The sequence below is a fragment of the Artibeus jamaicensis genome, unplaced genomic scaffold (assembly GCF_021234435.1).
Source record: "Artibeus jamaicensis isolate MK-2021 breed Jamaican fruit bat unplaced genomic scaffold, CSHL_Jam_final contig_786, whole genome shotgun sequence".
NCBI classification, from domain to species: Eukaryota; Metazoa; Chordata; class Mammalia; order Chiroptera; family Phyllostomidae; genus Artibeus; species Artibeus jamaicensis.
In genome coordinates this window covers 2215512-2242829 of record NW_026521971.1, presented here as the reverse complement: position 1 = coordinate 2242829, position 27318 = coordinate 2215512, and the positions used below count along the sequence as shown (strand labels likewise).

General features: G+C 58.4%; 1 protein-coding gene across 5 annotated transcripts; it reads left to right on the top strand.

Annotated features, from left to right (window-relative positions):
• On the top strand, positions 1 to 26893 carry SEPTIN8 (septin 8). Of its 5 annotated transcripts, none has more exons than XM_037129886.2 (10): positions 1 to 161; positions 11451 to 11571; positions 12597 to 12792; positions 13112 to 13298; positions 14317 to 14478; positions 15002 to 15098; positions 15311 to 15479; positions 15621 to 15753; positions 15865 to 16055; positions 25539 to 26893. In XM_037129886.2, exons 1-10 carry the CDS (start codon positions 132 to 134, stop codon positions 25702 to 25704), a joined length of 1452 nt encoding a protein of 483 aa, XP_036985781.1. In that variant the 5' UTR covers positions 1 to 131; the 3' UTR covers positions 25705 to 26893. The 5 variants fall into 5 exon arrangements, with proteins under 5 accessions (XP_036985781.1, XP_036985780.1, XP_036985779.1 ...); XM_037129885.2 differs by having other exon boundaries at positions 11448 to 11571; XM_037129884.2 differs by lacking the exon at positions 1 to 161 and having other exon boundaries at positions 11448 to 11571; positions 13118 to 13298.
• Positions 26894 to 27318: the final 425 nt, after the last annotated feature.

Below are 27318 nucleotides of genomic sequence, written 5' to 3'. Positions count from 1 at the left end.
GTTTCCAGGAAGTGGCCATATTGGATCCATTCAGCCGCAGCCGCCCGGGCGGAGCGCGTCCCGCAGCCGGCTCGTCCCCGTCGCGGCCCCGGGTGCTCGCCCCGGCCCGCCCGCCGGGTGCGGAGCTCGCCATGGCGGCCACGGACCTGGAACGCTTCTCGGTGAGGGCCGTGCTGGGCCGCGGCGCGCGCGGGGGGCGCGGGGGGCGCGGGGCGCGGGGAGGGGGCCTCCGGCAGCCGGCGGGTCGCGAACCGGACTGTCAGCGCCGCGCGGTCGGGCCTCGACGCCCGGCGGGCCGGGGGGCACCGGGGCGGGCTCTGCGCAGCGCAGGCGGGGGAGCCTGAGGCGTCGGGCGGGGGCGTCTTGCCGGGTGGCTGGCGGGGTCGACCCCCCTGGGCGCCGGCGAGGCAGGCCCCCTTCGCGGGAAGGAGCGAATAAATACGCGCCTGGCTCCGGCCAGGTGCGAGCACACTGCGGCCCGGCGGGCGGGAGCGGAGGATCCCGGATACCCCGACCCCCACCTTCCTGGGCATTTCTGCGCTGCCGGGGAGACTCCTGCCCGCGCAGGTGCTGTCGGATGGGCGCCGCCGGTGAGGATGAAGCCCTAGGGATCCGAGGGGGTCCCCACATGCGCTCAGGGCAGTGGCGGATGGCGTCCTGGAGACCCTGGGCCTGCGTTTCCTCTCCTCCCCTCCTTACCCGCCCCCCCGCCCGCCCCGCAAACAAGCGACAGAATCCTGGGTGCGCTTCCAGGCAGGTCCGGCCTCAGTGGTCAGGTCTGAGGCAGCCATTCCCCAGGATCTGGGGCGATTCCAGACTCAGCCCCATGGCCGCGGGTCTGGGCCCCGGTTCGGGGATGCTGCCTGCGGGACCGGCGGCTCTGGGGGTCCCTGCAGGGGTCCCTGGGCCTGAGCCGGCCGATGGCCAACTTCCTGAAGGTTTTTCTGATCCAGCCAGGGGAGGGGGACCTTTTTGGGTTGTGTCTGCTTGTCGCCTGGTGTCTGAGGCTGGATCTGGGTGTGTCTGGGAGGCTGGGCTGTGACAGTGAAGGCAGCTGTGTCCTCTCGCCAGCAAGCGAGGCCCGGGTGGGGGGGAGGGGGCGGGAGAGCCCAGGGCTGTTGGGGAGGGGGGGGGTTGGGGAGAATGCTGAATATGTGGCTGATAAGGAATTAGCTCCGGAGCTAAATAAGGGAGCTTAGGACTTATGTAATTAATGCTATAAATACAGTCATCTGATTTTATATATGTAAATTTCCCTTTAACCTGAAAATACATTTGTTGGTCTACTTTGGAAACATGCATCACTAAAGCGGGAGCTCGTGATTTCATAAGTCCTTGTCTGGGCTGTTTTATTTCCACTTGGGAGGGGGCTGTGTCGGTTAAGAGAGTTGCGATTACAGGAGGAGCAGATGCAGAGGTTGAGGAATCAGACTCTCCTCACCTCTGCCCTGCGCGCCGGCACTTGCGCACCGAGGAGGGCAGCGCCCGAGTCCTGCCAGACCTGCCCATCCGCGGGAGGCCGGAGACCTGTGAGTGCCCCGGTGTCTGCCTGCATCTTTTCTGCGCAGCGGACCAGAAAGTGGTGTCTGCGTCGTGTCTGTCGGTGGCCAGGCGTTGCTCTAACAGTTGGTCTTGCAGGTGGGCGAGGTAGAGTAACCAGAATCAGACCACCTGACTTGCTGGCGGGGTGGAGCAGGTTCTTGAAACACACACACACACACACACACACACACACACACACACACTGTGTTCTTGTCTGAAGGAGAGAGTAAAAATATCACCTCCCTCACAGGGCTACAGTGCCGATGCCCCAGGAGGGTCCCGGTGGGAGACTCCTGCCTCTTGGTGAAACACGGCAGGTGAGACGGGGTGCCTGGTGCCCATGTGGATGTGAAGGCTGGCCCTGTGCAAGAAGGCAGCAGAGAACGAGTTTGCTTTGGTACCCTGCACCCTTCCGAGGGGCCCCATCACTGCCGGTCTGGAGATTGTCCTGGCAGGCTGAGCCAAGGGGCCCAGCTGCATTGCCAGGCCGGTGGGAAAGGCCATTTCTTTCAGACTCTTGGGTGTTAACCCCATGGTGAGCGGAACACAGAGAGGGAGTGGGGCCTGGCCTCGGCACCTGGTTCGCCTGCCGGGTGAGGCGGGATGAATGGATGCCTTCCACACCCTCTGTGCTCCGTGCCACCGACTCTTGGGAGGACTTGGACTGGGCTGGTTTGGGTGGAGACCTTGGGTGGGGTTTTGGCCTCAATTTAGGCAACTGGACTTCATTCTCCTCTCCTGGCTTGTCATCCTGGGAAAATAATTTCTTTATCTTGCTGTAAAATGGCACAACCATGCCAATGTTCTTCAAAGAGTGAGTTGAAGGTTAATTGCAGTTCACAGCATGTTTGGAGATAGGCTGGGTTGTCTGGCCAGCCCCAGGGTTGCCTTGGGTGTGAAGCGGTGGCCAAGAGGCCCTGCTCTCATTGTGTTCTGGCGGTCTGCACGGCCTTTTGGGCTGGCACCGAGGTCAGACCAGCCCTGGGGGGCTGGGAGCTGCCCTAACCGGGCGCTGAGATGAGTGTGCAGGGTTGCACTTCGAGGTTGGTGTGTGCGGGCTCCTGTTCCCCACACAGCGCGATGTGAGCACCGCGGGCTCAGCAGCCTCTCCGTGGTGGCTCCGCCTGCTCAGCTTTGCGTCAGCCATGGGGTCACGGACGACATCTCCTGGTCAGGCGTGTGTGGGACGGCCACCTGCGGAGTTTCTGTTGCCACTCGCCCTCCTTGGGCAGCCAGGTTTCTGTCCACTCTCGCCCTGTCCCTCCTCCTTTCTGGGTGTCCCGGTCTCAGAGGCTTACCCTTCCTTGCCCTGAGAGCTTCCCCTGGCAGAGTCTCCTGGGGCAGGGTTCAGACTCTGTGGGGAGGAGACTTGAGGGCTGGGGACAGCAGAGCTACGGGAGGGACAGGGAAGAAGCGTGAGGCGTGGCGGCCTCACGCCTGGCGTTCTTCCCAGCCAGCCACCCTCCCCGTGTCAGCTTTATCCCCGGCACCATCTGTCACTTCCGTTGTCACCCCTGTAATCTTGACACTTCCTCAAGAAGCAGGCTGCCCAGGGAGTGCCCGTTCCCTCCCTGAAGCTAGAGCTGGTGGGAAGGGATGGCGGGAGGCAGCTCTTCCCCCATGGGGCTCTGTCACAGTGGTGTCTCCCTGTCCTGTGAAAATGGCCAGGACCCTCCTTGCCATGCTGTCCTGAAGGAGAAATGAGAGCTGAGCAAGAGTCGGCTGTAGCTCTCTGTGCCTGGCAGCACTGAGGGGTTTCACGTGAGCCCCACTGCCCCGGGGAGGTGCATCTGCCCTGCCCGCCTGCCCTCTCTCCCACGTGGGCGCCATAATGTTCTGTGGGTGCTCACGTTAGGAAGCTCCCTGCCTCAGATCTTGGTGGGTCTGAGCAGCGAGGCTGGCAGGAGGCGTCTGTGATCCAAGAGAACACATGATGAGGAACTCACCAGGGTGGGGACAGAGAAGGCAGCCCGGGGGAGACTGACCCCTGAGATGGGGGTCGGGAACCCAGAGCCTGGCTTTTGTCAAAAGTTTGGTGGCAGGGAGGGCACTGGGTGCTTTGTGTGCATCACCTGGTTGATGGCAGTGGTGTGTTGTTGGGCGAGGGTGCAGGCTCGAGTCATCGGCAAGCTTGGGCCCGAGACCCCACCCCAGCGCCCAGCAGACAGCAAAGAGGGTACAGCCCCCTGAGTTTTGGAGACCAGGGTGGGCTGGGGGAGGAGCGTGTTTGGGGCAGTGGTCACCAAGGATGTGTCTGTGGCTTGGGTCCAGCTACCCGAAGCAAGTAGCTGCAGGATGACAGAGCAGAGGGCCTGCCGAGGGCTGGCTGGCCTCTGGGTGTCCCTGTCCTCAAGTCAGCCTTCCTGCCCTTGTGCCGCAAGCTCGGGGCTCAGGGTCCCCAGGCTCGGCCCCCAAGGCACAAGCTTTGTCAGACCACCAGATGTGGAGCTGGGGCAGACAGGAGGGGACACACCCACTGGGGGAGGTGCGCCCAGGCCAGCGGGCCCTTGTGCTGCTGCCGCGCCTCCTTTCGGGTCAGGTGAGCGGCCGTGGCCAGGGCGGTGCTGAAGGGCAGGACAAGCGGCATCTTGGCCGTACCGTCAGTTGCCGTGGGTGGTCTTGGGGCAAGTTAGATTCTCTCTTCTTCAGAACATGTGGCTTCCAGGTGGTCCTTGGCCCCTGGCCGAGAGGCCACATCAGAGGGGCAGAAGCAGGTGAGGAAGGAATAAAGGCCTATTTCAGACTTCAGGAGGTGGCTACTCTCTAAGAGGCCTCCTGTCCTTGGGACACCTAGGGTGGGGGGCTCAGGAGGGGGCGTGGGTGTGGATTCCCACCCATGGGGCCTGGGCGTGTCTGATCCTCTGTGTGGTGTTGGGTGGACCGGGCAAGCAAGAACGAAGGCTGGCAGTGCGGTCCCGAGCCACCGCCAGCCCCATTGGTGCCCACGTGCTCCGCTCCGCTTTCCTAGGTGGGGTTCTGTTCCCTGTGGCACACAGGCTGCCCCTCCCCCAGCAGCGCCCCGACCACGCTGCCTTTCCCTGCTGCAAGGCGGTGGGCTGCCCCTGGAGTCCCTGAGCTGGTGGAAAGCTCTGGAGGCCGCCTGGAGTTCCGGTGACTCCCGAGGCCCAGGGCACCCTCCCGAGGGTCTGCACCCTGGGGGGATGGACCACTCCCTCTCCAGTGGCACAGCACAGCCCGCAAGGTGAGTGTGTCCTTGGCTGGAGTGGGACGGGTGGACCAGGGACCAGGACTTGTGTGCTTGGCTTCTGAGGAACCTGACTCTGACATGGAAAGTGTGAAACAAGCCCTCCCAAGTCACTGAGCGGCAGCCCTGGCTGTCTGCACGTGTCCCCTCCAGGTTCCTGCGGCTGCCCTAGACAGACACTTTGGCTCCCAGGTGTCCTCTGGATTCGAGACAGGTCTATCCTGCCTCTGGGCAGACCCCTGGTCCAGGCCAGCAGCATTCTCACCCCGGCTCCCGCTTACATCCCTCTGGTGATTTCCCGTGACCTTTGACCTGGGCTTAGCGACTTGCTGTGGAATCCTGGGACCAGCGCCTAAGCCTTTCCTGGGAAAATTCCTGGGATTCCTATCGGACTCCAGGACAGTTGTGCTGCGACCATGGGCTCTGGCCAGAGGCCTCTGCTCTGGCTATTTAGGACCCAGGGTGCTGAGAGGAGCGGGAGTGGGAGTGGGGGGGGCGGGGGGTTTGTGCCAGAAACGGGTGGAGGAGGCTCCTCCTGGGCAACGACTTCTGGGTCCACTGCACGGCTTCACAGCTCTGGGGGGGGGCTCCCTGCCCGCCTGGCGGGCTGCTCAGGCCAGGGGCTGCCAGGCCCGGGAGCCCTGGGGTGGGGGTGGGAGAAAGGCACCCCAGAGGACTCAGTGGCAGGCCCGGGGCAGCAGCTGCCCTTCGTCCCGGGTTCGGGGCAGGTATCACCTCTGCCCCCACCCCCAACAACCAGTCTCGTTTGGGAGGTGTGATCTGAGGGCTCTGGATTCACCCACAGCGTCCTTGACCTTGTTGGTTCAGACATTCACAGTGGATTTCCCTTTCCTTCTGGATAAAAGCCTTTTTTGTGTGTGGGCAAGCAGCGAGGCATGGTTTCTCCCCAAACCCTGCCTCTCTTGTTGGTAAAGGGGGCAGCTTCCCTGTGTGGGTGACTCGGCTGCAGCGGGAGGCTCAGACAGGGCATTTCCGGTCAGGGAAGGGACGTCCTCTTTGTCCCCTGGGCTGCGTAATTAAATGCCATTCCCCACTCTGTGCTGGACGCCGGGCACGGAGGGGCACAGCCGGCTTGAACACTTATTATTTTGGTTGTTGTCTTTGATGTGCCAAAGAAATGATGACAGAGGAGCCGGGAGCCTGGCTCAGGAGCCAGAAGCTTGTTAGTGATTAGAGAGGGAGTAATGGCCCTGAGGGGTTTCCCGCTGTGTGTGTGGGGCTTGGGACTGCCAACCCTCTGTCCCGGAGCTTGGAGGACAGTTGGAGCGCCCTGAGCCAGCACCCTGGGGAGCTGGGAGGGGGCCAGAAGCAGGGGCACACCTCTCACCGGGGTCTGAGTTAAGTCGTTCATCCCAGAGGCTCCTCCTGTGGAGCAGTATCCCGGGCTCCAGGCCCCAGGAATGGAGACTGGGTGTACTGTCCCTGTGGGCCACTCCCCTGCCAGACCCGGGAGGGTCTGGCAGATGAGGGGCCATGTCCAACCCCGGACGTCTTGGGTTGAGTCCTCATGCTCTCAATTTGTAGTAGTTCCCAACCTTTAACAATTAGGAGGTTTCACTTAAAAATCCAGATTTCTGGCTTTGTATGAAAAGTGGAAAGATTTGGCAATACCAGGTCTGCGTCCCCACAGTTGGCTGGAGTTGCTGGATTGTGGCCGTCGTGGGCTGAGCTCAGGCTCTGCGGGTCCCCCCCACCCTGTCCCCACCCCTCCCGGGGGGGCCCCCACGCTCAGCTGTGCCATCGGTGGAGTTCAGTGGCTGGAGGTGTGGGTGTCGCGTTCATTTCATCTCCACTCTGACCCGGCCACACCTCTCTGGGACGCGCAGCCTTGAGCAAATGGCTCAGTCCCTCGGGGGCTCCGTGGCCTCCTCTGTGCAATGGAAATAACACTCCAGCCTACTTCACAGGACCGATACTTGGCCTAAACGAGATTCGAGTCCTGCCTGGTGGACCCTTGATTGCTGTCCCCGTGCCTGCTGTCATCTCTGTGTTGCTCCCCTGCCCCCACGCACGGGGCCGCTTGGCTTCTGCAGCCTGTTGAGTCTGAGTAAGACCGGGCCCCGAGGTCCAGGATCTGGTGTCCTCCTCTTTTCGGGGGCAGCCACCCCAGGGTCTGGCACACTGCCGACGTGCCCACTGAGCGATGCGGAGTGACCAAATGAGCTGGGAGCCCTGGAGGGGCAGGAGAGTTGGGGTGGCAGAGTGGTCTGTGGCCAGGGCGTGGCCACCCTCACTGCCCTGCTCTGCCCTGATTAGTGCTTCAGCCTCAGTGCCCCTGCCTAGGAAATGGGGTGATAGGTGTCCACCACACAGGGTGGAAACAGACTGGGTAGGAGACTGCATAAGGTCACATGGCTTATTTGGCACCAGTGGCCCTCAGCAAGGTGGCAGTGTCACCCACTATTCAACATCCATTCCTTCCTTTGTAAGCCTGAGATGTTTTCCTTTCCACACTCTTTCCTTTCCTGTCCTGTCTCCCCTTGCTTTCTCCCTGTTTTTCTGCATCCAGAGCATCTCACTCTGGAGACTGTAGCTGCCAAGGTGCTTTTGGTTGCAAGGAATAGATGGCCCTCCCCCACTAGCCTAAGACGTAAGGGGAGCCGTGGCCAGGGGTCAAGGGGAAAGCCCAGCAGGAGGGTAGACACTGGCTCTCTGGTCTCTGCCGTCTCTCGGATCTGCTGCCCTCTGAGTAGCCTTGAGCCTTCGGCCAGCTCACTCCCCTAGTGGTCACAAGCTGGTCATGAAGGCCCAACCTGGAGCCCTGCTGGTGAGCTCCGGAGGACAAGGCCCCACCCCCAGAGCTGGAACTGTGGTTTTTACCTGCCAGCTTGCAGGGCAACTGCCAGGTAGCCAGTGGGAGGTGCTAACACGACAGTGCCTGCTGAGATGTGCCAGGGGGCCTTTGGAAGCCGCTGGCTCCTTCCGAATGGGGTCCCTATGCAGGTTGGCAGAGATACCTGGTGCCGGCCCCTGGGAGCCAGTACCTTGGATCAGACGTTCTGCATGCAAACCTGGGGTCAGGGGTGGGCAACAGTGACTCGGTGGAGCTTGGCGTCCAGATCTGTCCTCTGAGACCAGTGAGCAAAGCTCTGTCCCTGGCAGGGCCTTCGGCTGCTGTTCTGTAGGTGTACATGTCGGTGCACACGCACACTCTGGAGATTGACACACCAGTGATTGACACTCCTGTGGTCCCCGAGGCTCTCGAGCAGGCCGTGACTACCCCAGGGCTGTGGCCCTGGAGTGGCAGAGCGCTGCCTTGGGCAGCGACTTGGGGATGGAGCCCTCCCTGCGCTCCACACGCGTCCCCAGAGAGAACCACGGTGCATGCCCAAAGGCCTGCTGAGCGTGGAGAGGAGGTTGCTGTGGGGACCCGCCTGCCTTTAGTTTCCCGAGCCTGGAACTGCGAGGAGGTGGGGGACACTCAGCAGTGGGATGGCTTGGGTGCGGTTCAGGCACCCCACTGCGGGGTGTGCATGGGCCTGCGGTTCCCAGACACCCTGACCAGGTGGGTTTTGGTGGCTGGGTGCAGGGCGTTCATTGGCTGGCCTCCCGATAGGGTCGGCCTCAGAAGAGGAGGAGGACCCAGGCCGAATCGTGTAGAGCCTTCTCTGCAAGCACAGCACGTTTTAAACTGGGGAGACTGCAGTCTCACCTGGAAAGGAAGAAGCTCTAGACGGACTGTCCTGTCCTCCCTGTGACCATTCAGGCGGCCACAGTCAGGTGGCAACGATTGGGTGCCATAGCTCCCAGCCCACGTGCGCAGGCGGCTGAGGATGCTGGTCAGCAATCAATGAACTATGGTGCTGTCGGCCACAGCAGTGGGAAGAATGGGATGCCTGCCTGCCCCCGCCTGCAGCCAACTTCAAGGTGCTCATTGAAGTGATGGAGAAACCAAGCTGTGTTAGAACAGTGACAAAAAAGGACAACTGACAGGTCCAGGGTGTGGGGGGCTGCCCGGTGAGGGGTTTGGAGTGCAAGGACCCGGGGCCAGGCCTGAGCGCATTTCAGGGAAAAGGCTGAGGCTGGAAGTGAATCAGAGGTGAAGCAGGGTGGGAGCCGTGCATACGAGGAAGGGCTCAGACCGTGCAGGGCCTGGCCCGCTGGGCATTTGGACCTGAGCCAGCCGCACATCCTCTGCTCCATTACTGAATTTGGTGTGCGCACCACCAGTGAGAGGAAGCTGCCTTTGGGCCTCTTTGCTGGGTTCTGTTTCCAGCCCTGGGGAAGGTGGGGGGGGTGGGCCGGGGTGGGGAGGTTGTAACACGATCACCTGGGGAGAGGGGCGGGAGGAGAGGGGAGAAGGGGAACGTCACCTACAAGAACAGGCTCTGTTGAGAGAGGGTCATTGGAACGAGCAGGTTTGGGGGGAGCCCTGACTTTTTGAGGGGACAGAACTGTCCACATGGGGTCTAGGCTGTCAACATACACACTTGGACGTTAGCCGTGCAGGGCCATGGAGACCGAGCTGGGGCGAGGCTGTGGCCAGTGGGTGTGATCCATGGAGAAGAGAAGCCAGGGGCCTGGGGCTGGGGCTGGGGCCTCGGGCTGGGGCTGGGGCTGCGGGACAGCAGGGAGGGCTCAGGTGCTCCGGGGACCCCTCTGGTCCCGAGCCCGGTCCGCCACCATGCCTGTGTCTGTTGGGGTGGCCAAAAAGTCAGTCTAGTTTTCCATAAAACAAGACACGTTTTTCATGTTCACCAGTAGCTTTATTGATTTGATAGCTTGAGTACGTCAGCCATCTCCCACGCGGTATAACATTGACTGTTCTCAACAAATGTCTGCATTCGATCGCCATCAACTTCAACTGGTCCACCCGACATGGAGCATCGTCCAGTGAGACAGCTCCAGCATGAAACCTCACGAACCAGCTTTGACACGTTCCATCAGTCACGGCACCTTCTCCATACATGGCACAAACCTTTTTTGCATTTCAGTGGCGTTTTTATATTTCTTGCGATGATAAAGCATGAGATGCCAAAAACATTGCCTATTTTCTTCCATCTTCTATATTCAAATGTTTACACGGAAATTCACCCGTTTTTATTTTTTAAAAATGCATGCTGGTATGACAGCTGTCATAATACAATGTAACAACATTGTTTCAAATGAAGTTAAAGACAACTAAGCGCTACCAGCGCCATCAGACAGAAAAACCAAAGGAACCCTTTGGCCCGCCCGGGCCCCTGGTGCGAGGCTGCCGCCATCCTGCTTGGCAGCTCCCGGGCTGCCTTCAGCTGGGCCTGTGTCCTCCCCCTGGCGTGGTGGGCAGGTCGTGGGGCAGACCCACTGCCCCTTCCTGTCCCTGCTCTTTCCAGCTGGCAGGCAGGGTGAGGGGGCTGGGGACGGAGAAGGCTTGTTTCTGCCCAACAGGGAGCTGGCCGGGGCCTGGCTGCCAGCGGGGCCGAACCCTGGGAAAGTTCCCTCGGAAGACAGCCTTTTACCCCCATTCCCAGGGAAGCCACGCAGAGAGGAGTCTGACCTGACCCTCTGCTTTGGGGCCTGGTGGTTTCTTTTTATAGCGCCCATGTGCTGGCTCTGGAGGCCCCACTTCCTGGGACCTGCTGCCAGCCTGTCTGCTAAGGCCAGGTCTCCACATTCTCACCCGAACCCTCTGCTGAAACAACCAGGGCTGCGCTGCGGGGAGAGTGGGGGTGGGTGGCATGAGCCGGAGCCTGGGGGTCCCTGGAGAACCCCACTGAGGCAAGAGGGAGGAGGCCCCAGGGTCATGAAGCCCTGAGACCCACGCCAAGACCCAGTGGTGGGTCGGAGCTCTAGCACTGGTCCCTTCAGCAGGGCCCACGTGTGCGGTCCTTGCTCGGGTGGGGGAGGGGCAAGGGTTGTGTGGAGGCGGGGCTTGAGTGAGGGGGCGGAGCCAGAGCTGCCTCTGCTTGAGTCCTTCAGTAGAAGGGTCTAGGAGGTCTCAGAGGGGACCCCAGGAACATCATGCTCTTCCGTCTTGGCCTACTGAAATCTTGATTTAAGCCCTGGCTGGTGTGGCTCAGTGGACTGAGTACTGGTCTGTGAACTGAAAGGTCTCTAGTTTGATTCCCAGTTAGGGGACACACCTGGGTTTCCCTGCCAGCTCCCTACTTGGGGGCGTGTGGGAGGCAACCAATTGATGTATCCTTTGCACACCAATGTTCCTCTCCCTCTCTTTCTCCCTCCCTTCACTTCTCTCTAAAAATAAATAAATAAAACAGCAACAAAAAAGAAATCTTGATTTAAGATTTAGAGACCTTCAGTCTTGACTGGTGTAGCTCAGTGCATTGAGTGCAGGCCTGTGAACCAAAGCATCGCCGGTTTGATTCCCAGTCAGGGCACATGCCTGGGTTGCAGGCCAGTTCCCCAGTATGGGGTGTGCTGGAGGCAACCATACTTTGATGTTTCACTCCCTCTCTTTCTCCCTCCCTTCCCCATCTCTCATAAGTAAATAAAGTCTTAAAAAAAGATTTAGGGGCCTCCGTGGGCCTCTGGGGTACCAGCCAGGGGATGCCCCAGGCCCAAGCATGCCTTGCCAGCCCGGGTGGAGCAGAGCCATGGGTTTGTAAGGGCCTTCTCTAGATGGATTCAGGGGCCGTGAAGTCCATGGGCTCCCGATGAAGGGGTTAGTCCCAGGTTGATCCTCCCCCGCCTTGGCCCTCTTCCCCAGGGGGTCACTGCCTTGGTGTTTCTCCCTTAGCAGAATGCGGAGCCGGAGCCCCGGAGCCTCTCCCTGGGCGGCCATGTGGGCTTCGACAGCCTCCCCGACCAGCTGGTCAGCAAGTCGGTCACTCAGGGCTTCAGCTTCAACATCCTCTGTGTGGGTAAGTGTCATGGCCTGGCCAGGGGGCAGCCTCAGACAGAGGGTGGGCGAGGGCCTTCTGGGAGAGGGGGTGCTGCTGCCCTGGCCACCTGTCAAGCTGCGAGGGGACCTCCCAGCGCAGGACACTTTGGGGGGTGTAGATGAGGCTTTGGTGGTATTTCTGCCAGGACCCAGGGCAGAGCTGGAGCTAGGGCCTGACTCAGAGCTTCCTGGAAAAGTGAACGGGATGAGGCACCTGACGGTGCTTTGTGGACTAAAAGTGTTTATCACAGAGGTTTAGGTTGTTTACTTAGAAGCATACTGACCACTGTTCCTACTGTGTGTCCGGACACTGTGGCAAACCAGACTCTTCCTCCATCATGGCACCCTGTAGTAAGAGCTCCCGCACACATCTGCACGAGTGTATCCCCAAACAGGGAGGTGTGGGGAGACGCCATGGCCCTCGGGGCCCGGGCCTCCCAGAGGCAAAGAGAGCTCAGCCAGACCCTCTGCTGGTGGCCGAGCCTAGCACCTGTCAGCTGTGGGGGCCCCTCGGGAGGCAGCCTATCCTCAGCCCCCCCAGATAAAGCGCATGTTGCGGCCCCACTCAGAGCAGCTCTCGGCTTCAGACCCTGGCTTTGTAGGACCCTCCAGACCATCCTGGACCCAGAAGGGATGGCGTGCAGAGCAGGTGACTGGGGGGTCGGTCCCACTGAGGCAAGCAGAGGTCGTGTCCTCTCGGGTGGTGTCTCTCAGCTGCCTGGCTCTGCCTCCCACCCCCGCACTGACAAACATCTCACACATTCCGCACAGCCACGTCTCCTGTCTAGGTCAGCCTTCGGGCTCTTTCTTCCACACGTTACTCCTGAGGCCACTGAGAAGGGGTGGCTTCTGGGGACAGAGGCAGTGAGGGATACAGTGGGAGGCCGGCCCCTCTCTCTGCTGTGGAGGCCCAGCGTGCCTGAGCCCCACCCAGCCTAGCCAACTGTCAGGGACAGCTGCAGTGCCAGGCTCTGAGCTCCCTCACCCCCACCCCCCGCCCCGCAGGGGAGACCGGCATCGGCAAGTCCACCCTGATGAACACGCTCTTCAACACCACCTTCGAGACCGAGGAAGCCAGTCACCACGAGGAGTGCGTGCGCCTGCGGCCGCAGACGTACGACCTCCAGGAGAGTAACGTGCAGCTCAAGTTGACCATCGTGGACGCCGTGGGCTTCGGGGACCAGATCAACAAGGACGAAAGGCAAGAGGCGGGAAGGGCGGGCTCACACCCATCCCGTCCCTGTTGGCCTTGGTTGGAACCCTCTGCCTGAGCACTCCTCGCTCCCTTCTGTCCCCGTAGGACTAACCAAGCCCCGCACTCCATGGCAGGGCAGGGGAGGGCCTGTCCCTCAGGGAATAGCTGAGGTCCTGAGGACCCTTTGGGGGTCAGCAGAAGGGGTCCAGACGGGGGTCCGCAAGCTGTTTTCAGAGAGAGCAGGCTGGCTCGGCTGCCCCAAGCCCCGCCCCCGCCCTGAGCCCTGCCCCGAGCCCCGCCTCCCAGGTGACAGAACTGTCTGCAGTTACAGGCCCATCGTGGACTACATCGACGCGCAGTTCGAAAACTACCTGCAGGAGGAGCTGAAGATCCGCCGCTCGCTCTTTGACTTCCACGACACCAGGATCCACGTGTGCCTCTACTTCATCACACCCACTGGCCACTCCCTCAAGTCCCTGGATCTGGTGACCATGAAGAAACTTGACAGCAAGGTGTGTCCCCGAGAGCACCCCCAGGTCCTTCCTCAGGCTGTGCGACCCAGGAAGGCGGGGGGGCGGGGTGGGGGGGGGGGGGGTGCTGGCTGCAGTGCAACTGTCCACCACGGTCCCCCGTGGTGGTTGGGGATTGCAGATAGCCCCCTCGACTTGGTCCTCTCTCTCTTCTCCCTGTCCCTTCTGCCCCAGTGGGCACAGCCCGCTCTGGGCTTTTTCTCAGGAGCTCCATCCCCTGGGTCTGGCCCTGAGCCCCGCCCTTCCAGCGAATTCTTATTCTCAGCCTGCTGGCTCCCAGCCTCCTCTCCCTCTTCCTGGAGGTCCCTCCCCTGACTCCCACAATGCTCTGATCCTCTCCCAAGAGCACCCCAGTTCTCTGCTCATTTTCTCTCTTTCAAGTCCTGGTCGCTCTGTCCCCTTCTCTTCCTGGCCCTTCCTGCTGTGGAGCTCCCTGGGCCCCCCCAACCCCCTGGGGAGGGGAGAGCCAGGGCCCACAGTTGAGCACTGGAAGGAGGCGTGGGGTCGAGGGGCCGGCCCCTTGGGGACAACAGGAAGGGCGTGCAGCCCGCAGTCGCCTGCTGGGCCCCGTGACGGCCCTCGCCATCTCAGGAGCACACTTTCGCTGGGAAGGTGGCACAGCCTCAGCCTGGGAGGTTTTCGAGGTCTTCCTGCGGCTACTGCTGCTGGGTCACGGTACCTGTTTAGGCAGGTGCCCGGCCCTCCGCCACTTGCTTGTATTGGGTCCTGGGCTGGTTAAGGCCTTTAGAGAACTTTGGGGCCAAGCTGGGCATGTCTAGGGGAGTAATTCGGGGGCTGGTTTGGGGCACCAGGGCTGTAAGAAGCACTGCTACAACCCACCCGAATGGCCCCAGGTACCCGGGTTCAGGCTGGGCCTCCCTTTGGAACCCCTTGGTCTCTCTGGCTTCATGCCTCTCTGCCTGGGGATGTGGCCCTGGGCAGAGCTGTCCACAGTCAGGGAGCAACTAACATGCTGTCCCCTCTTCCCTGATCCTGGTAGGTGAACATTATTCCCATCATTGCCAAGGCCGACACCATCTCCAAGAGTGAGCTCCACAAGTTCAAGATCAAGATCATGGGTGAGCTGGTCAGCAATGGGGTCCAGATCTACCAGTTCCCCACCGATGATGAGGCTGTTGCGGAGATCAATGCCGTCATGAATGTGAGTGTTGGGCCAGGGCCTCGGGGCTGTGGGGCCGGAGGGCTTGGAGCCAGCCCGGATCCCTGACAGGCCTGGGGAGCCTCCTGTTCCCCAGGGTTCCAGGCTTACCTTCTCCAGGAGTGACTGGGGAACTGGTGGGTGTCAGGGAACCGGCCAGGTCCTGCCTCCTGTGGGCAAGGGGCAGGAGGAACTGGGTGTTGGGCTGGTGCTGGGGCTTCCCCAGCTTTGGGTTTCACAAGATGAGTCTGGGCAGGACCCGAAAGCCAGAGGGGTGAGCAGGCAGGAGGCCGGGACTGGGAACTGAGGGAAGAACCAGGCTCACACATCCTGTGAGGGAGTAATGGCCCCCGGGCAGCCCGAGGGCTGAAAGCACAGCCTAGAACACGAGGAGAGAGGAGAGTGGTGTGGCCCACTTCCTTGTTTGGAGGCCTCAGGATACTTCTCTGAAAGTTAGCTGGAAGGGGAGCCAGGTCTGGCCAGGTCTTGCTCAGCCCCGTGCTCACGTGCCCTGGGTCATTTCCAGGCACACCTGCCCTTCGCCGTAGTGGGCAGCACCGAGGAGGTGAAGGTGGGGAACAAGCTGGTCCGAGCGCGGCAGTACCCGTGGGGAGTGGTGCAGGGTGAGTGTCGGGGGCACAGCCCCCGCTGGGGACCCAGATACCATCCCCTGTCCTGCCTTGCTGCCTACAGCCCCTGTCCTGTGGCTTCCCCGCCACCCCGTTGCCCATCCTGCCTCCGGGTCTGCCACTGCCCCCCACGTGTCCTCCTCGGGTGCCCTGTCCCCCGCCCGTCTGCCTGCCTGCCTGACGCCCCACGTGCCCTCTGCGTGCAGTGGAGAACGAGAACCACTGCGACTTCGTGAAGCTCCGGGAGATGCTGATCCGGGTGAACATGGAGGACCTGCGTGAGCAGACCCACAGTCGGCACTACGAGCTCTACCGGCGCTGCAAGTTGGAGGAGATGGGCTTCCAGGACAGCGATGGGGACAGCCAGCCTTTCAGGTGCGTCCTGAGCCAGGGAGTGTGGCTGGGGACCCCAGCGTCCTCTTGCCCCGCTGTGCCCACGAGATTCGGCTTCTCCGGCTCTGCCTGCCCCTGCCCACTCTAATCCACCCTGGGCCTCTTTTCCCTGGGTCTGCACAGCCTGCAGGAGACCTACGAGGCCAAGAGGAAGGAGTTCCTGAGCGAGCTGCAGAGGAAGGAGGAGGAGATGAGGCAGATGTTCGTCAACAAAGTGAAGGAGACGGAGCTGGAGCTGAAGGAGAAGGAAAGGGAGGTACGCGCAGGGCTGGGGTTCTGCGGGGAGGCCGGGCCCGGCTGGGTGGTCCGAGGGCCCCGCCCCCTCCCGGCCCACACGGAAGCCCCGGCTCCCCGCTTCTGCTCCCAGCTCCACGAGAAGTTCGAGCACCTCAAGCGGATCCACCAGGAGGAGAAGCGCAAGGTGGAGGAAAAGCGCCGTGAGCTGGAGGAGGAGACCAACGCCTTCAACCGCAGGAAGGCGGCCGTGGAGGCCCTGCAGGCCCAGGCCTTTCACGCCACCTTGCAGCAGCCCCTGCGGAAGGACAAGGACAAGAAGAAGTAGGTGGTGGCCCCGCCCCGCCCCGCGCTGGCTCTCGCTCTCCTGGGCGCTCACTCTGCCCCCCCTCGGCCCCCTCACCGTGACTTGTGCTCTCAGTTCACCATTTTTCTCTCTCATTTTCACCCTTTCACCTCCTCCTTGCTCACCTTTTTTCCCTTCACTAATGATCTTGCTGTCTCAGGGGACCCCTTTCTCCCCGCTCTCTCTTTCTCACCACCCCTCCCCCCATTCTCCTGCAGTGTCCTCAGAGCTGGGTGCCGAGGGCTGGGCCACAGGGGTAGGGAGCGTGCAGGGTCTCGGGGGGAAGGTCTTTCCGGCCACAGAGGGGCAAGGCCTGGGAAGGCCAGCGTTTCCTGATGGATTCCTAAAGCTCCCACGGTGCCTGCTTGGGCAGCTCTGGTGCTTCTCCCAGCCACTGAGGCGGTGGCCGAGGGACCCCTGTTGGCTAGCGGGTGGTGACAGACAGACACTTGACCCCAGCCAACACCGACCCCCGGGGCCCTGTGATCACCTCCTGGTTGAAGGAAGGACAGCGGCTCGGGCTGGGCTGGGGCTCTGGGAGCCCTGCTAGGGCCAGGACCACCCCTCGGGACAGAGGCTAGAGGCAGGGAGCCGGGACTCTGTAAATGGGGGGCCGCAGGAGGCTTTTCCCAGCTGCCAGGTGTCAATCAACAGATCGGCCAGGTGGGGGCCACACAGGGCCCCTTCTCCTTGGTGGTCTTTCCTTTGTACCGTTTCCACATTTCCTGCCGGAGTCCAGATGCTGCAGCTCCTGCCTGGACACCTCCCTCCCCACCCCACCTCATTCAGCAGCCCCACCACACCCCCCTGCAGGACTCTCGTTCATCCCTGAATCTCTCGGCCTCCGGCCCCTGTTAGGCGCCCGCCTCCCTCGCCGGCCTAGGTACTAAGCAGATGTACTCGTGTGGCCCTCATTCTTGGGCTCCAGGGGATCCCGTTTTCTCCCGACTTGTTTGGGAGTGTGTGTACCAGGCCTTCCTTTCCTGGGAGGCGGTGGAATTAGGGCCATGCAGTACAGAGCTAGCTGTGGCCCTGGGGTGCTTCCATCCCCCATTGCTGCATTCCCTAAAACGCACGCACCTGTGCACACACGCACACTCGTGCACGCACACTGTCTTTCCTGCCTGTCCTGTACGCAGACTCAGGCACATCCCTACCAACGGACACCGTCCCCAGATGCACCTGCACAGAAGCACAGACGCATCCAAGGGAACGGACTGAAAGGACTTTTCCCTGGAGGAGCCCAGGGGGCAAAGCCAGGCATTTAGGAATCGGGAGCTAATTCTCGTTCCTGAAGCCAGGCCTCTGCTCCTCCCTCCTGTAGTCTCCCTGTGCCGACTGCTGGGACGGGTGGGCCCCTGCCTGGCCCCAGGGAGTGCCCCAGCCCCACCTTTCCCTCGCTGTGTGCACTCACCCTCTGCTTTGCTTCTGCTTCCTGCCCTCATCCCTGACCAGCTCTTGGCTTGGCCAGTGCGGGGCCTCTGGAACCTGTGTGGATTTCAAGCTAGTGGCTCAGAAATCTGGTTTTTCCTGGGAGGGGGTATGCAGGTTGGTAACTTCCAAAGTGGCTTCGTTCTGCTCCCTGCCAGCTGGGCCCAGGCCATAAAGAAAAGTCAGGCAGAGTCCCCCTTAAAAAGAAGCCTTGGAGAAACCGCTCAGAAGCGAAGACAAGGAAGGACCTGTGGCCAGGCCAGGGTCTGAGGGCCCGTGGGTGGGGTGCAGGCCGGCTGCCAGGGCTCTCAGAGTGGGGGCTCATCCTGGTGTCGGGTTCCCTCACTTTTCCCATGTGGCCTGGGCCTGGAAAACAGGTCTTTTCTGTTTGCTGGACATGCCAGAAAGCTCCGGTCAGTTTGGCCTCTGGGAGAGCCATCGGCTCCCAGGCTGGCCTTGTAGAAGTCAGGTGGGGGGTCAGCAGGGGGACAGGGATACCCCTACCTCCTGCCCTGTCTGGGGGGGTGGGGTAAGTCAGGAGTGCATTTGGAGTGGGGGGGGGCTTAGTTATGACCATTTAGTTGAATGGTTTGAATTGGTTGCATGTATTCTTTAAGTTTTAATCCATTTTCACAAAATTACTTCCCTGTCGGATGTTGGCCCTCAGCCTGGGATGCCACCCCCCAAAGCGAGGTCCCCGCTTTGCTCGGGACAAAGGACAAACTGACTGCCCTTTCCCAGTGTCCGCCTTGCTGTCTTTTGCTTCTGTTTGATTTGGTCGTCTGCGTATCTTTTAATGTGTCTGTTTTTGTTCTGTTTGTTTTATTTTTATTTTTCAGTTAACGCACGCACAGACTTACATGCCAAGAGCGGACTTTAGACTGTCATGTGTTCAGTTGCTTGAGTTACTCCTTGTGACCCTTCTCCCATAACGTGGTGTGAGGACAGACTGGGAGCCGGGACAGGCTCCTGCGTTCACAGCCTTGCTGTGTCCCCCGCCCCCGCCCCCGGCCACCCTGGGCCTGGCGGGCCACTGCTGCCTATGCAAAAACACGACAAAGCCATGAATGCTGGAATCCAAAACTGACGAGGTTTATTTTTTTCAGAGCCAGTGGCTGGTCTTCCATTTACAGTGTCACTATTCCTTGATGGAGCAGTCACGAGCCTGCCGCTCCAGCCAAGGCCCCTCCACCCACCAGCGGTGCTCGGCCTAACTGTTCCGCGTCAAGATGGCGACTCAGGCGGTGCCTTAGGTGTGGCCGTGTGGCCTGGTGTACATGCCGCGAAGTTTGCCCGATTCCCTTCCGTTTTGATTTTTCTAACCCAGAATTTCATTTCAGTAATCACTTTTAAAACACTTCTAAATTTTTATTTTTGGCATGAGCGTGAACACATAATATCCTCTCCCGTTATTTTCCTAAGTAACACAGATCCCCTGATTTTTAAAAACTAAAACTATCTCTAAGCCCTTTTTTATGTAAAAGAATCCCTATAACATACAGGGAGAGGTGGGTAATAAACATCCTCTGACGACAGTGTTTGGAATTTCTTTACGGACGGAAGTGGGACAGGAGCAGGACCACGCCCAGTGTCTTCACTCTGAGCGTAAATGGAACAGCAGCCCGACGCCCTCGTCCGTGTGCCCCCAGGTGCTACCTGCAAACAGGGACCAGCTCTGTGTGTGCGTTAAGTGTTCGCCCCGGCCAAGACCCCCAACCCCAGGCTGCGCTTCCCAAATGCACAGAGCCCTTGGCCGGGAGGAGGCTTTCACTTCACGGCCCGGCTTCCTTTTTCCTGGCTGAGTCACGGGGCAAAAGAGGAAGGGGTCTGTTGTCTGTGGACAGTTCACGAAAAAACTGCCAGCCAAGGAGCCTTTCCTCCTCAGCTGTACTCTGAAGGGGTTGCTTTAAGACAGGACTAGCATCACTGTTTCTTCCACGTTCCTGTTGGCTGGCAAGCTGCCCAGAGGGTTGGGGTTGAAAACACGGCCCAGGAAAGTGGGAGACGAGAAGCACGTGATGAAGGGAAGGAGCGCGCTCCCGCTGATGAAGCCCTGTGCTGAGCACAGGCTGCCAGGGCCTCATGCGGCCCTCGCCTGGGGGACCTTGAGGGCCAGTGCCCTCCCTCCCTGGCTGCACTGATGGATTGGGGGTCCATGGTTGGTTTTCCATGTCCTCCTTCCCTCCCATGGCCTGCTTCACGGATTTGCAGGATCAAGTCCTGGCTTCCTCCTGCTCTTCTGAGATGGTGCTCTGTTCGAGGGTGGGCCTTGCGTGTCCACTGAGGCAAGGCTAGAAAAAGGCCACCTTTGCCCGCGAGGGCTCCAGGGGCAGAGCGGGCTCTATGGAGGAAAACTCTCCCAGCATTATGCTCTGACCACGGGTGGGTCCCATTTTGAAGGGATAGAAACCTGAACTATTTGAGAAGGCTTCTTCAAGCAAAAGAACATAAATACACAATTAGACCCAGGGCCTCGGAAGGGGCCTTGAGGATTAAGCTTTATTAGCCTCCCAGTGCATCCACCTCTGGTTGTGTCTGATACCTGAGGCGTCCAGACAGGTAAATCAGCACACCTGAGGCCGCTGTGGATTAAGAGTGGGTGGTCTCTAGGGTAATTATATGGCTAAAAGTATATAAACTTGGGCGGAAGTATGACCTGAAGATAGCCTCTACTGGCTGATGCATTTCTGAGGCTCCACGACCCCGTGAGCTCACTGGTTGTGTAAGAAATGAGGGCTCCTGGTCCGTGAGCCAGTTTGGCTATTCTGCCCCCCAGTCATCCAACCGTAGCCGGCGGGCCTCCCCCAGGCCACACTGGAAGGCCAGACTTGTGGCTGGTCACCCGCCTGCAGGAGATCTCTGGAGGGGGTTGTCCGTCCATGTGGCATTCTCTGGGGTCTGAGCTGGCTTCAAGGGTCCCATCAGCTTTCATGAACCTCACTGCACTTCTTTCCCTGTGCGGTTTGTGTATGGAATTTTGTCGTCTTTAGCAGAGTCCAAATTAATCCTTGGTGCACATTCTTGCCACTCTTTAATGAGCGACCCCTATGGAGCGAGGCCCCTGCTGGCAGGGCCTGACTTGCCCCCCTTTTCCCTCTCAGCGTCATGGGTGGGCATTAGCGAGGCTGTCAGAGTCATGCTGGCATTTACCTCGTGTCTTTCATGAGTCACATCGGTTTGGGGTAGAATCGCCCAATAATTTATTGTTCAAGCTGAGGCGTTTGAGAGTGAAAAGAGATGCCGTGAATTACTCCAGCTCACCAGGCATAAGCCAGAACTGTCCCAGGCAAACTGGGAGGTAGGGGCTCCCCAGTTCTGTGGGGCGCAGCCTGGGTGGTTTGCAGTGGTGCGGGCTGACTGCGTGCATGTCTGTGCGTCTGCGCGTGGGTTCCCTGGGAAGTGGGGCCCGTGTTACTGGGCTTGCTGGTCTGTTACGTTAACGTGCTTTTCCGAAACGGCTTCTCTTGTTAATTCATTTACTCCTTTATTCATTGACTCTTTTTGTTCCTTTCCATTCACGTTGTACTCGTTTTTGTTGTGGGTTGCTTTCTTTCCCATTAAATTTTGCATTTATTTTGAGTTTTTTGTGGTGTCTTTTTTGGACAGTAGCTCTCCCAATTTAACAAGCTTCCTAGCCTGTTACTGTGCTGCGCCTGTGGTGAAATACAGCTTGTTTCTTCTGTGAACTTTGTGGGGTGGGCCCGCCTCTGTAGGAGTTTCAGGAATCGTGCAGGGCATGAAGGAGGCGAACTTGAAGAGTTTACATCCTTGCAGAAGAGGCTTGACATGGGCCCACTAATACCTGAGATCCTAATGTATGCTCCAGATGCGTTAGGTGTTAGAATACTTTAAAATACTTTACATGCATTGATCCCTCTAATCTGCAAAAAAATGTTATGATTAGGTACCATTTCCCCTATTTTACAGCTAAGGCACAGAGAGGTTAAGTGATTACCCAGGGTCACACAGCTAGTAACGGGAGGCTTTGGCGTTTGAATGTTGGTAACCTGTACCCTTAATTCCTGAGCTGCAGCTGCTCTTCAGCAGCCTTCCAGGTGGTGGGAGGGCAGAGGAAATGCAGCCAGTGTTACAGTAGGACAGTGGGCCTGAGACGTTTTTGGGGAGGTGGGATGCCCTGGCTGGCGGGCAAACGTTTGGTCGAGGGAGGTGGAAGGAAGGTGGTGGAAGGAAGTGATGACAAGCTCATGGGGTCCATTGTTGAGGAGCTTTTTCCATTGGGCACTAGGGCAGTACCTGGGAAGGCCAGAATGCAGACATGGGGACCAAAGTCAGGGAGCCTGCAGCCCAGCAGGGGGGCTGGTATGCAGACACCCCTAAGGAAGGTGCAGCTCAGCTTTACCCATGGGGAGGCAGGGAGCAGGGAGGAAAGGTTTCACCAAGACTCGAAGAACAGAGCTGGTCCAGGAAGCCAGGGGAGAAGGGCCTTGCAGGTGGAGGGAGTGACACTGCACAACGCAGCCCACCGCTAGGGGGCGGTGGCATCTGGAAGGAGTTTCAGAAAGGTGCGCAGTGCTCACTCGCCCAGGGGGCCCCTCCCAGCTCCACCTGTCGGGGGGACAGTAGGTGTGTCCCCACTTCTCCTACCACAGTAGTCCCCAACCTCTGATCTGAGGTGGGTGTGAGCTCCTAATCTCAAAATAAAAAAAAAAGAAGAAGAAAAAAGGAGGGAGGGAGGAAGGAAGGAAAAGAAATGCTAGAGGAACGTAGGACGGGGCCCGGGACTCCAACAACCTTGAACAGCATACAAACTTTTTTTTTTTAAGATTTTATTTATTTATCTTTAGAGGGGAAGGGAAGGAGAGAGGGAGAGAAACATCAATGTATGGTTGCCTTTCGTGCGTCCCCTGCTGGGAACTGGCCTGCAGGGAACCTGCCTGCAACCCTGGCATGTGCCCTGACTGGGAATCGAACCGTGATTGTCTGGTTCACAGGCCCGTGCTCAATCCACTGAGCTACACCAGCCAGGGCAGCATACAAACTTTTTAACTCACAAGTGGTGCTTCGGCCATACAGAACTTTGCTTTGCCGAAGAAGAGGAATATTATTTGCAGAAAGCAACAGGGCTGTCCTTACCCTGATACTGGGGCTCACAGGTCTACTGGCTCTCTTTTTTTTAAGTGGTCAGCTTTTATTTTTATTTTTATTTTATTTTAGTCCTCACCTGAGGACATACTTCTTATTATTTGTTATTTATTTTTAGAGAGGAAGAGAGAGAAAGGGAGAGAAACATCATTTGGTTGCCTCTTGTACACAGCCTGACCTGGGACAAAACTCACAGCCCAGGCATGTGCCCTGACTGGGAATCGAACCTACAGCCTTTTGGTTTATGGGATGATGCGCCAGCCAACTGAGCCACCCTGGCCAGGGCCTACCTTCTTTGAAATTCGGAGTTGGATTAGCTCTGGGGACCCAGCTTACACCCAGGCCTACCTGGGGAAGAGGTCCAGGTGCCTCCTATCAGTTCCCCAAGGTCAGGGACAGCCCGAGCCGCTGCGGGCCCTCAGCACGAGCCGCACCCCTCCCACTACGGTGCCCGTTCACAGGGGAAGGAAGGAGGCAGCAGACAATGGTGGCCGCAGGTGAGAGTGGTGGCCCCGGGCTACACGCTGCCCTCAGCATCTCCATCTGTGCTGGATGTGAGGGCAGTTGTTGATTGACAGGACCCAGGAGTTGGTATTCCAACCACGACTGGCTCAGGCAAGGCTAAGGGTGTGGTGCCCGATGTATGTGGAATGAGATTCAGACAGGGCAGCAAGGACTTCAGGTTTATCTTCCACAAAAGCTCCAGCAAGCCCATCTGTTTAAGAGAAGGTCAGGACTGGCGCTGACCGCAGTGCAGACAGCGTTACCTGCACGCGGGCCTTGGCCGCTGGCCCCCAGCAGTGGCCCCACTCCCTGCGGCTCCACATGCTTACAAAAGCCATTCTCGTTGGAGAGACTTCCCAAGTCACCCAAACGTGTGTCTGGTCGTTCACATCCCAACACTACGCGCACAGTGGGGGTGCCAGCTGGACTCCCCTGCTTCAAGACTGGCTCCATAGTGTCCCAGCTTAGAGAGACAGCTGGCATCTCACTTAAGGCCACACCAGTGACCTCCCCCCTGTCCCCTCCTGGCAGCTCAGTGGCCAGAGCCCGCTCAGCCTCCAAACCTGCTCGTCTCCACAAAAAGCTCTCACAGCTGCACGGCACCCTCCCTCGTCACAGGGGTCCTGCCTCGTCATGTCGTTCTTTAGCATAAAAATGTCTCTAGTGAAGCCAACCAACTCCTTTGCTTAAGAGTGACAAAGGAAAAGTATTCTTTTTAAAAAAAAACATTTTATTTATTTATTTTTAGAGAGAGGGGAAGGGAAGGAGAAAGAGTGAGAGAGAAACATCAATGCGTTGTTGCCTCTCATGTGTCCTGGCCCACAACCCAGGCATGTGCTCTGGCTGGGAATCGAACCAGCAACCCTTTGCTTCACAGGCTCGTGCTCAATCCACTGAGCTACACCAGCCAGGGCTGGAAAAATATTCTTAAAGCTTGGACAGATGGCTGTATGTTAAACAAAGCATACTTTATAGTGCAGTCCCTGTATGGAGACCTGCGTCGTGGCCGAATCAGGCCATCGCACCCAGAAAGATGGCCCTGTTTTCTCAGTGGCAGGCAGGCGGCTGGGATGAAGTGCTGCCTGGTTTAAGCCTGGGGAGCTGCAGGGTCCTGGCCAGCTCGGGTGGGCAGGGCAGCAAGAACTGTTCAGCCAGAACCAGGACGGCCCTTTGGCCCGAGCAAGGCCTTCCCCAGGCCTCACAGTGCAGCCATCTTAGAGGCTGATACCAGTTCTTGCCAGAGAAGCAAAACCAAGCTGCAATGTTAGCGTTCATTCCTTCTCCCTGGGGAAGACCCGGGGAAAAGAAGGGAGCAGGGTCATGACCTGCCCTTACCTCTAGTGACCCCAACCTCCCTTCTCCTGCTCATTTTCTTCTGAGGACCCCAGTTTTTTCTCAGTAATTGCAGGGGTGGCCAGCCCACGGCCTGTGGGCCGTGTGCAGCCCAGGATGGCTATGAATGCAGCCCAGCACAAAATATAAATTTACTTAAAACCTTTTTCTTGCTCATCAGTTTTCGTTAGTGTTTGTGTTTTTAACGCGTGGCCCAAGACAGCCCTTTTTCTACCAGTGTGGCCCAGAGACGCTGTTCTGCCTTTCTTGTTACAAGATCCATAAAGTCTAGAATTTCCAGGTGGCCAAGAAGGAGAGGTTGCCCTTATGCTCTGAAGGGCTCTGGGTAGGGGCACCAGCTGGCAGGGGAGAGAGAAGGTTCTCTGTGCAGGAGGAGGACTAAAGGCTACTCAGCGGTGCTTTACCTGTGTCCTGCAGTGGACCAGCTGCCCGGCTCACCTGTGATTCCAACAGAGGGGTCATCCCTGACGCAAAGCATTCTGCGTTCTATGCCATAACCGGCTGGGTGTCACCAGGTTAGCCTGGAGTCATTTCTGGAAGGTCTGACCACAAAACTTGAGCACTTTAACCTTGCCACCTCAGGGACATCCATCTCTGAACACAGTAAAACTGCCATGAGTCTAACCATGCATTTCATCCTGCCCAGTCCATCCTGAGGGCTTCTGACCCTGCTCACCCCCTAGACTCCTGCAGAGGGTGGGAAGCCTGAAGTTTACCCTCCTCGGTATTGCTCAGGGTGGCTTCTCCCTGAGCTGGACATGTTCTCCCAACCTCTTGGCTATAAGGGCTGCCACTGGGATAAAGCTTCCCCCACTGTCAGAGAAATGAGCCCCAGCTGGCCCGGTGACGGGACCCTCTATGCCAAACTCAAGTGCAGAGGGCATGCCAAGGGTGGGAGCCCGGCCCTCAGGCAGACTCCTTGCAGAGACATGGCCAGGGCACCTTTGGGAGTCCACAAGGGCCAAGAAGGACCATGGGTACCCTTTTTGGGGACAAAGTGTGGCAGCTGAAAGAATTAGACCGAGAGCTTGCTATGGGGCAAAGTTGACGTCTACCTGTGCTTTCTTCAGCAGATCAGATATAGGAGCACACCAGTCGGGCATGAGCCTCTCCAACTCTAAGGTGATGATGACCAAGGCCAGTGTGGAGCCCTTGAACTGCAGCAGTTGGTGGCCCGCCATACAGTGCTGCAGCTGCTTGGTCAGGGACGCGACGTGGAGGGAAGGATTCCTCTGAGGCCGCAGCTCCACCACGTGGGGCCAGCCTGTGACCACCAGGGAGTGGAACTGGACATTGTGGTTTTCCATGTTAGGACAGAAAACCCCATACTTTTCATATATCAATGACCAAAAGTGCAAACAATTAAAATTTCCATCAGGGAACATCAAATGTGGCCCAACCCCTTTCCTTGCCATCTGTGGCCCCACAAGGGGCTCGAGGCTTCACGCTCCTTCTGTGGTCAAGCTGAGTTCAACCTTGGAGAGAAAAGGCAGTCTGCTTTGTAACACAGCCTTAGGAGGCCTGAAGGAGCTAGATAACAATGTTTCAATTCCAAAAAGTAGAAGCACGCTCTTCAAGATTAAGGCAGTAGAAAAGTTACTTGTATCTGCTTGACCTGAGGAAGAAACCCCGCAACTTGGCCACAGTGGCCAGTTTTCATCATGAAACAGCCCTTAGTGATACAATCTTCTTGCTTCATCACAGACCCCAAACCCGCGACATTTCCACATTACATGATTTTGCCTTACTAACAGAATCATATCCTTAAGGTTGACCATCATTCCCTAACAAAAACCAATCCAGACTAATAGGATATTTTTTAAGTGCCAGATCGATATGGTCTACAGCCTCATTATGGACTGTGTGTAGATGAAGAAAGACAGCTAAGTGAATGTGTGTAAAGTGTAGCAAAAGCAGACAGCTTTTTATGTACAGTATTCATAGAATGGAAAGTTAAATATTTTTGCAATGTGTATTTAAGAGAAATGCACCCTAATAATGCCATCTAAAAAATATTTGTAAAGTTAACTAATGTCCTTTAGTGGTGAGAGTCTGGTGGAACTGTGTCGGACTTCAGATATGTGTTCACTGTTCCGTGTGTCATGAGCCTCGTGGGTGACCTTACTGTGGTGCATGTGCAAGGGCGTGTGCACGCTCGTGCTCGGCCCTCCTCTCTAGTGAGCCGTTCCAAAGGCACAGATGAGTCTCGGCAGACTCTGCAAATCCCTCGTGTTTACTATGGTCCAGGAGTCCAGCGGCGCCCCCACGGAAGGGCCCCAGCGCAACCTGTCCCAAATAGCCAGCTCCATCCTCGGGGTACAACTCATTTGGGGTACAGCCAGAGCCACAGTGCATTATGGAGTCTTTGACGCGTGGAGTGAACTGTAAAAAGAAAATAAAGAGGCCAAAGCCCTGTATCATGTCATGGTAGCCTTTATTTTCTTATCCATGGGGGGGTGGACCCTCACAAGCCTAGTGGAGCCGTCTTCAGTGACCTGCCACTGAAAATTCTTCAGAAAGAAACACTGCAGGACCAGACCTAGGCTCTCCGTCCAGTCCCTAGGTAGTTGGGACAATGTGGAGTCAGTGTCACATGGTTACCCTCCACAAACAGCTTTTCATTCCCAGCTGCACTCCAGCTCACACCGGAAGCTACTCAGGAGACCGAGGCTCTGCCGCCGTCCCGTGTAGCTGCAGGCACTCACCCGAGGCCTTCTGGGAGCTGTGGGCTCTAGCCATTCTGGTCCCCAAGCCCGGCCAGGATTGCTTGTCAGGGCGGAAAAAAAGGAAGCTTTCGAGTTCCCTGGTCTGCACCGAACAGCGTCAGTCTGGGCAACACCATAGCTGCAA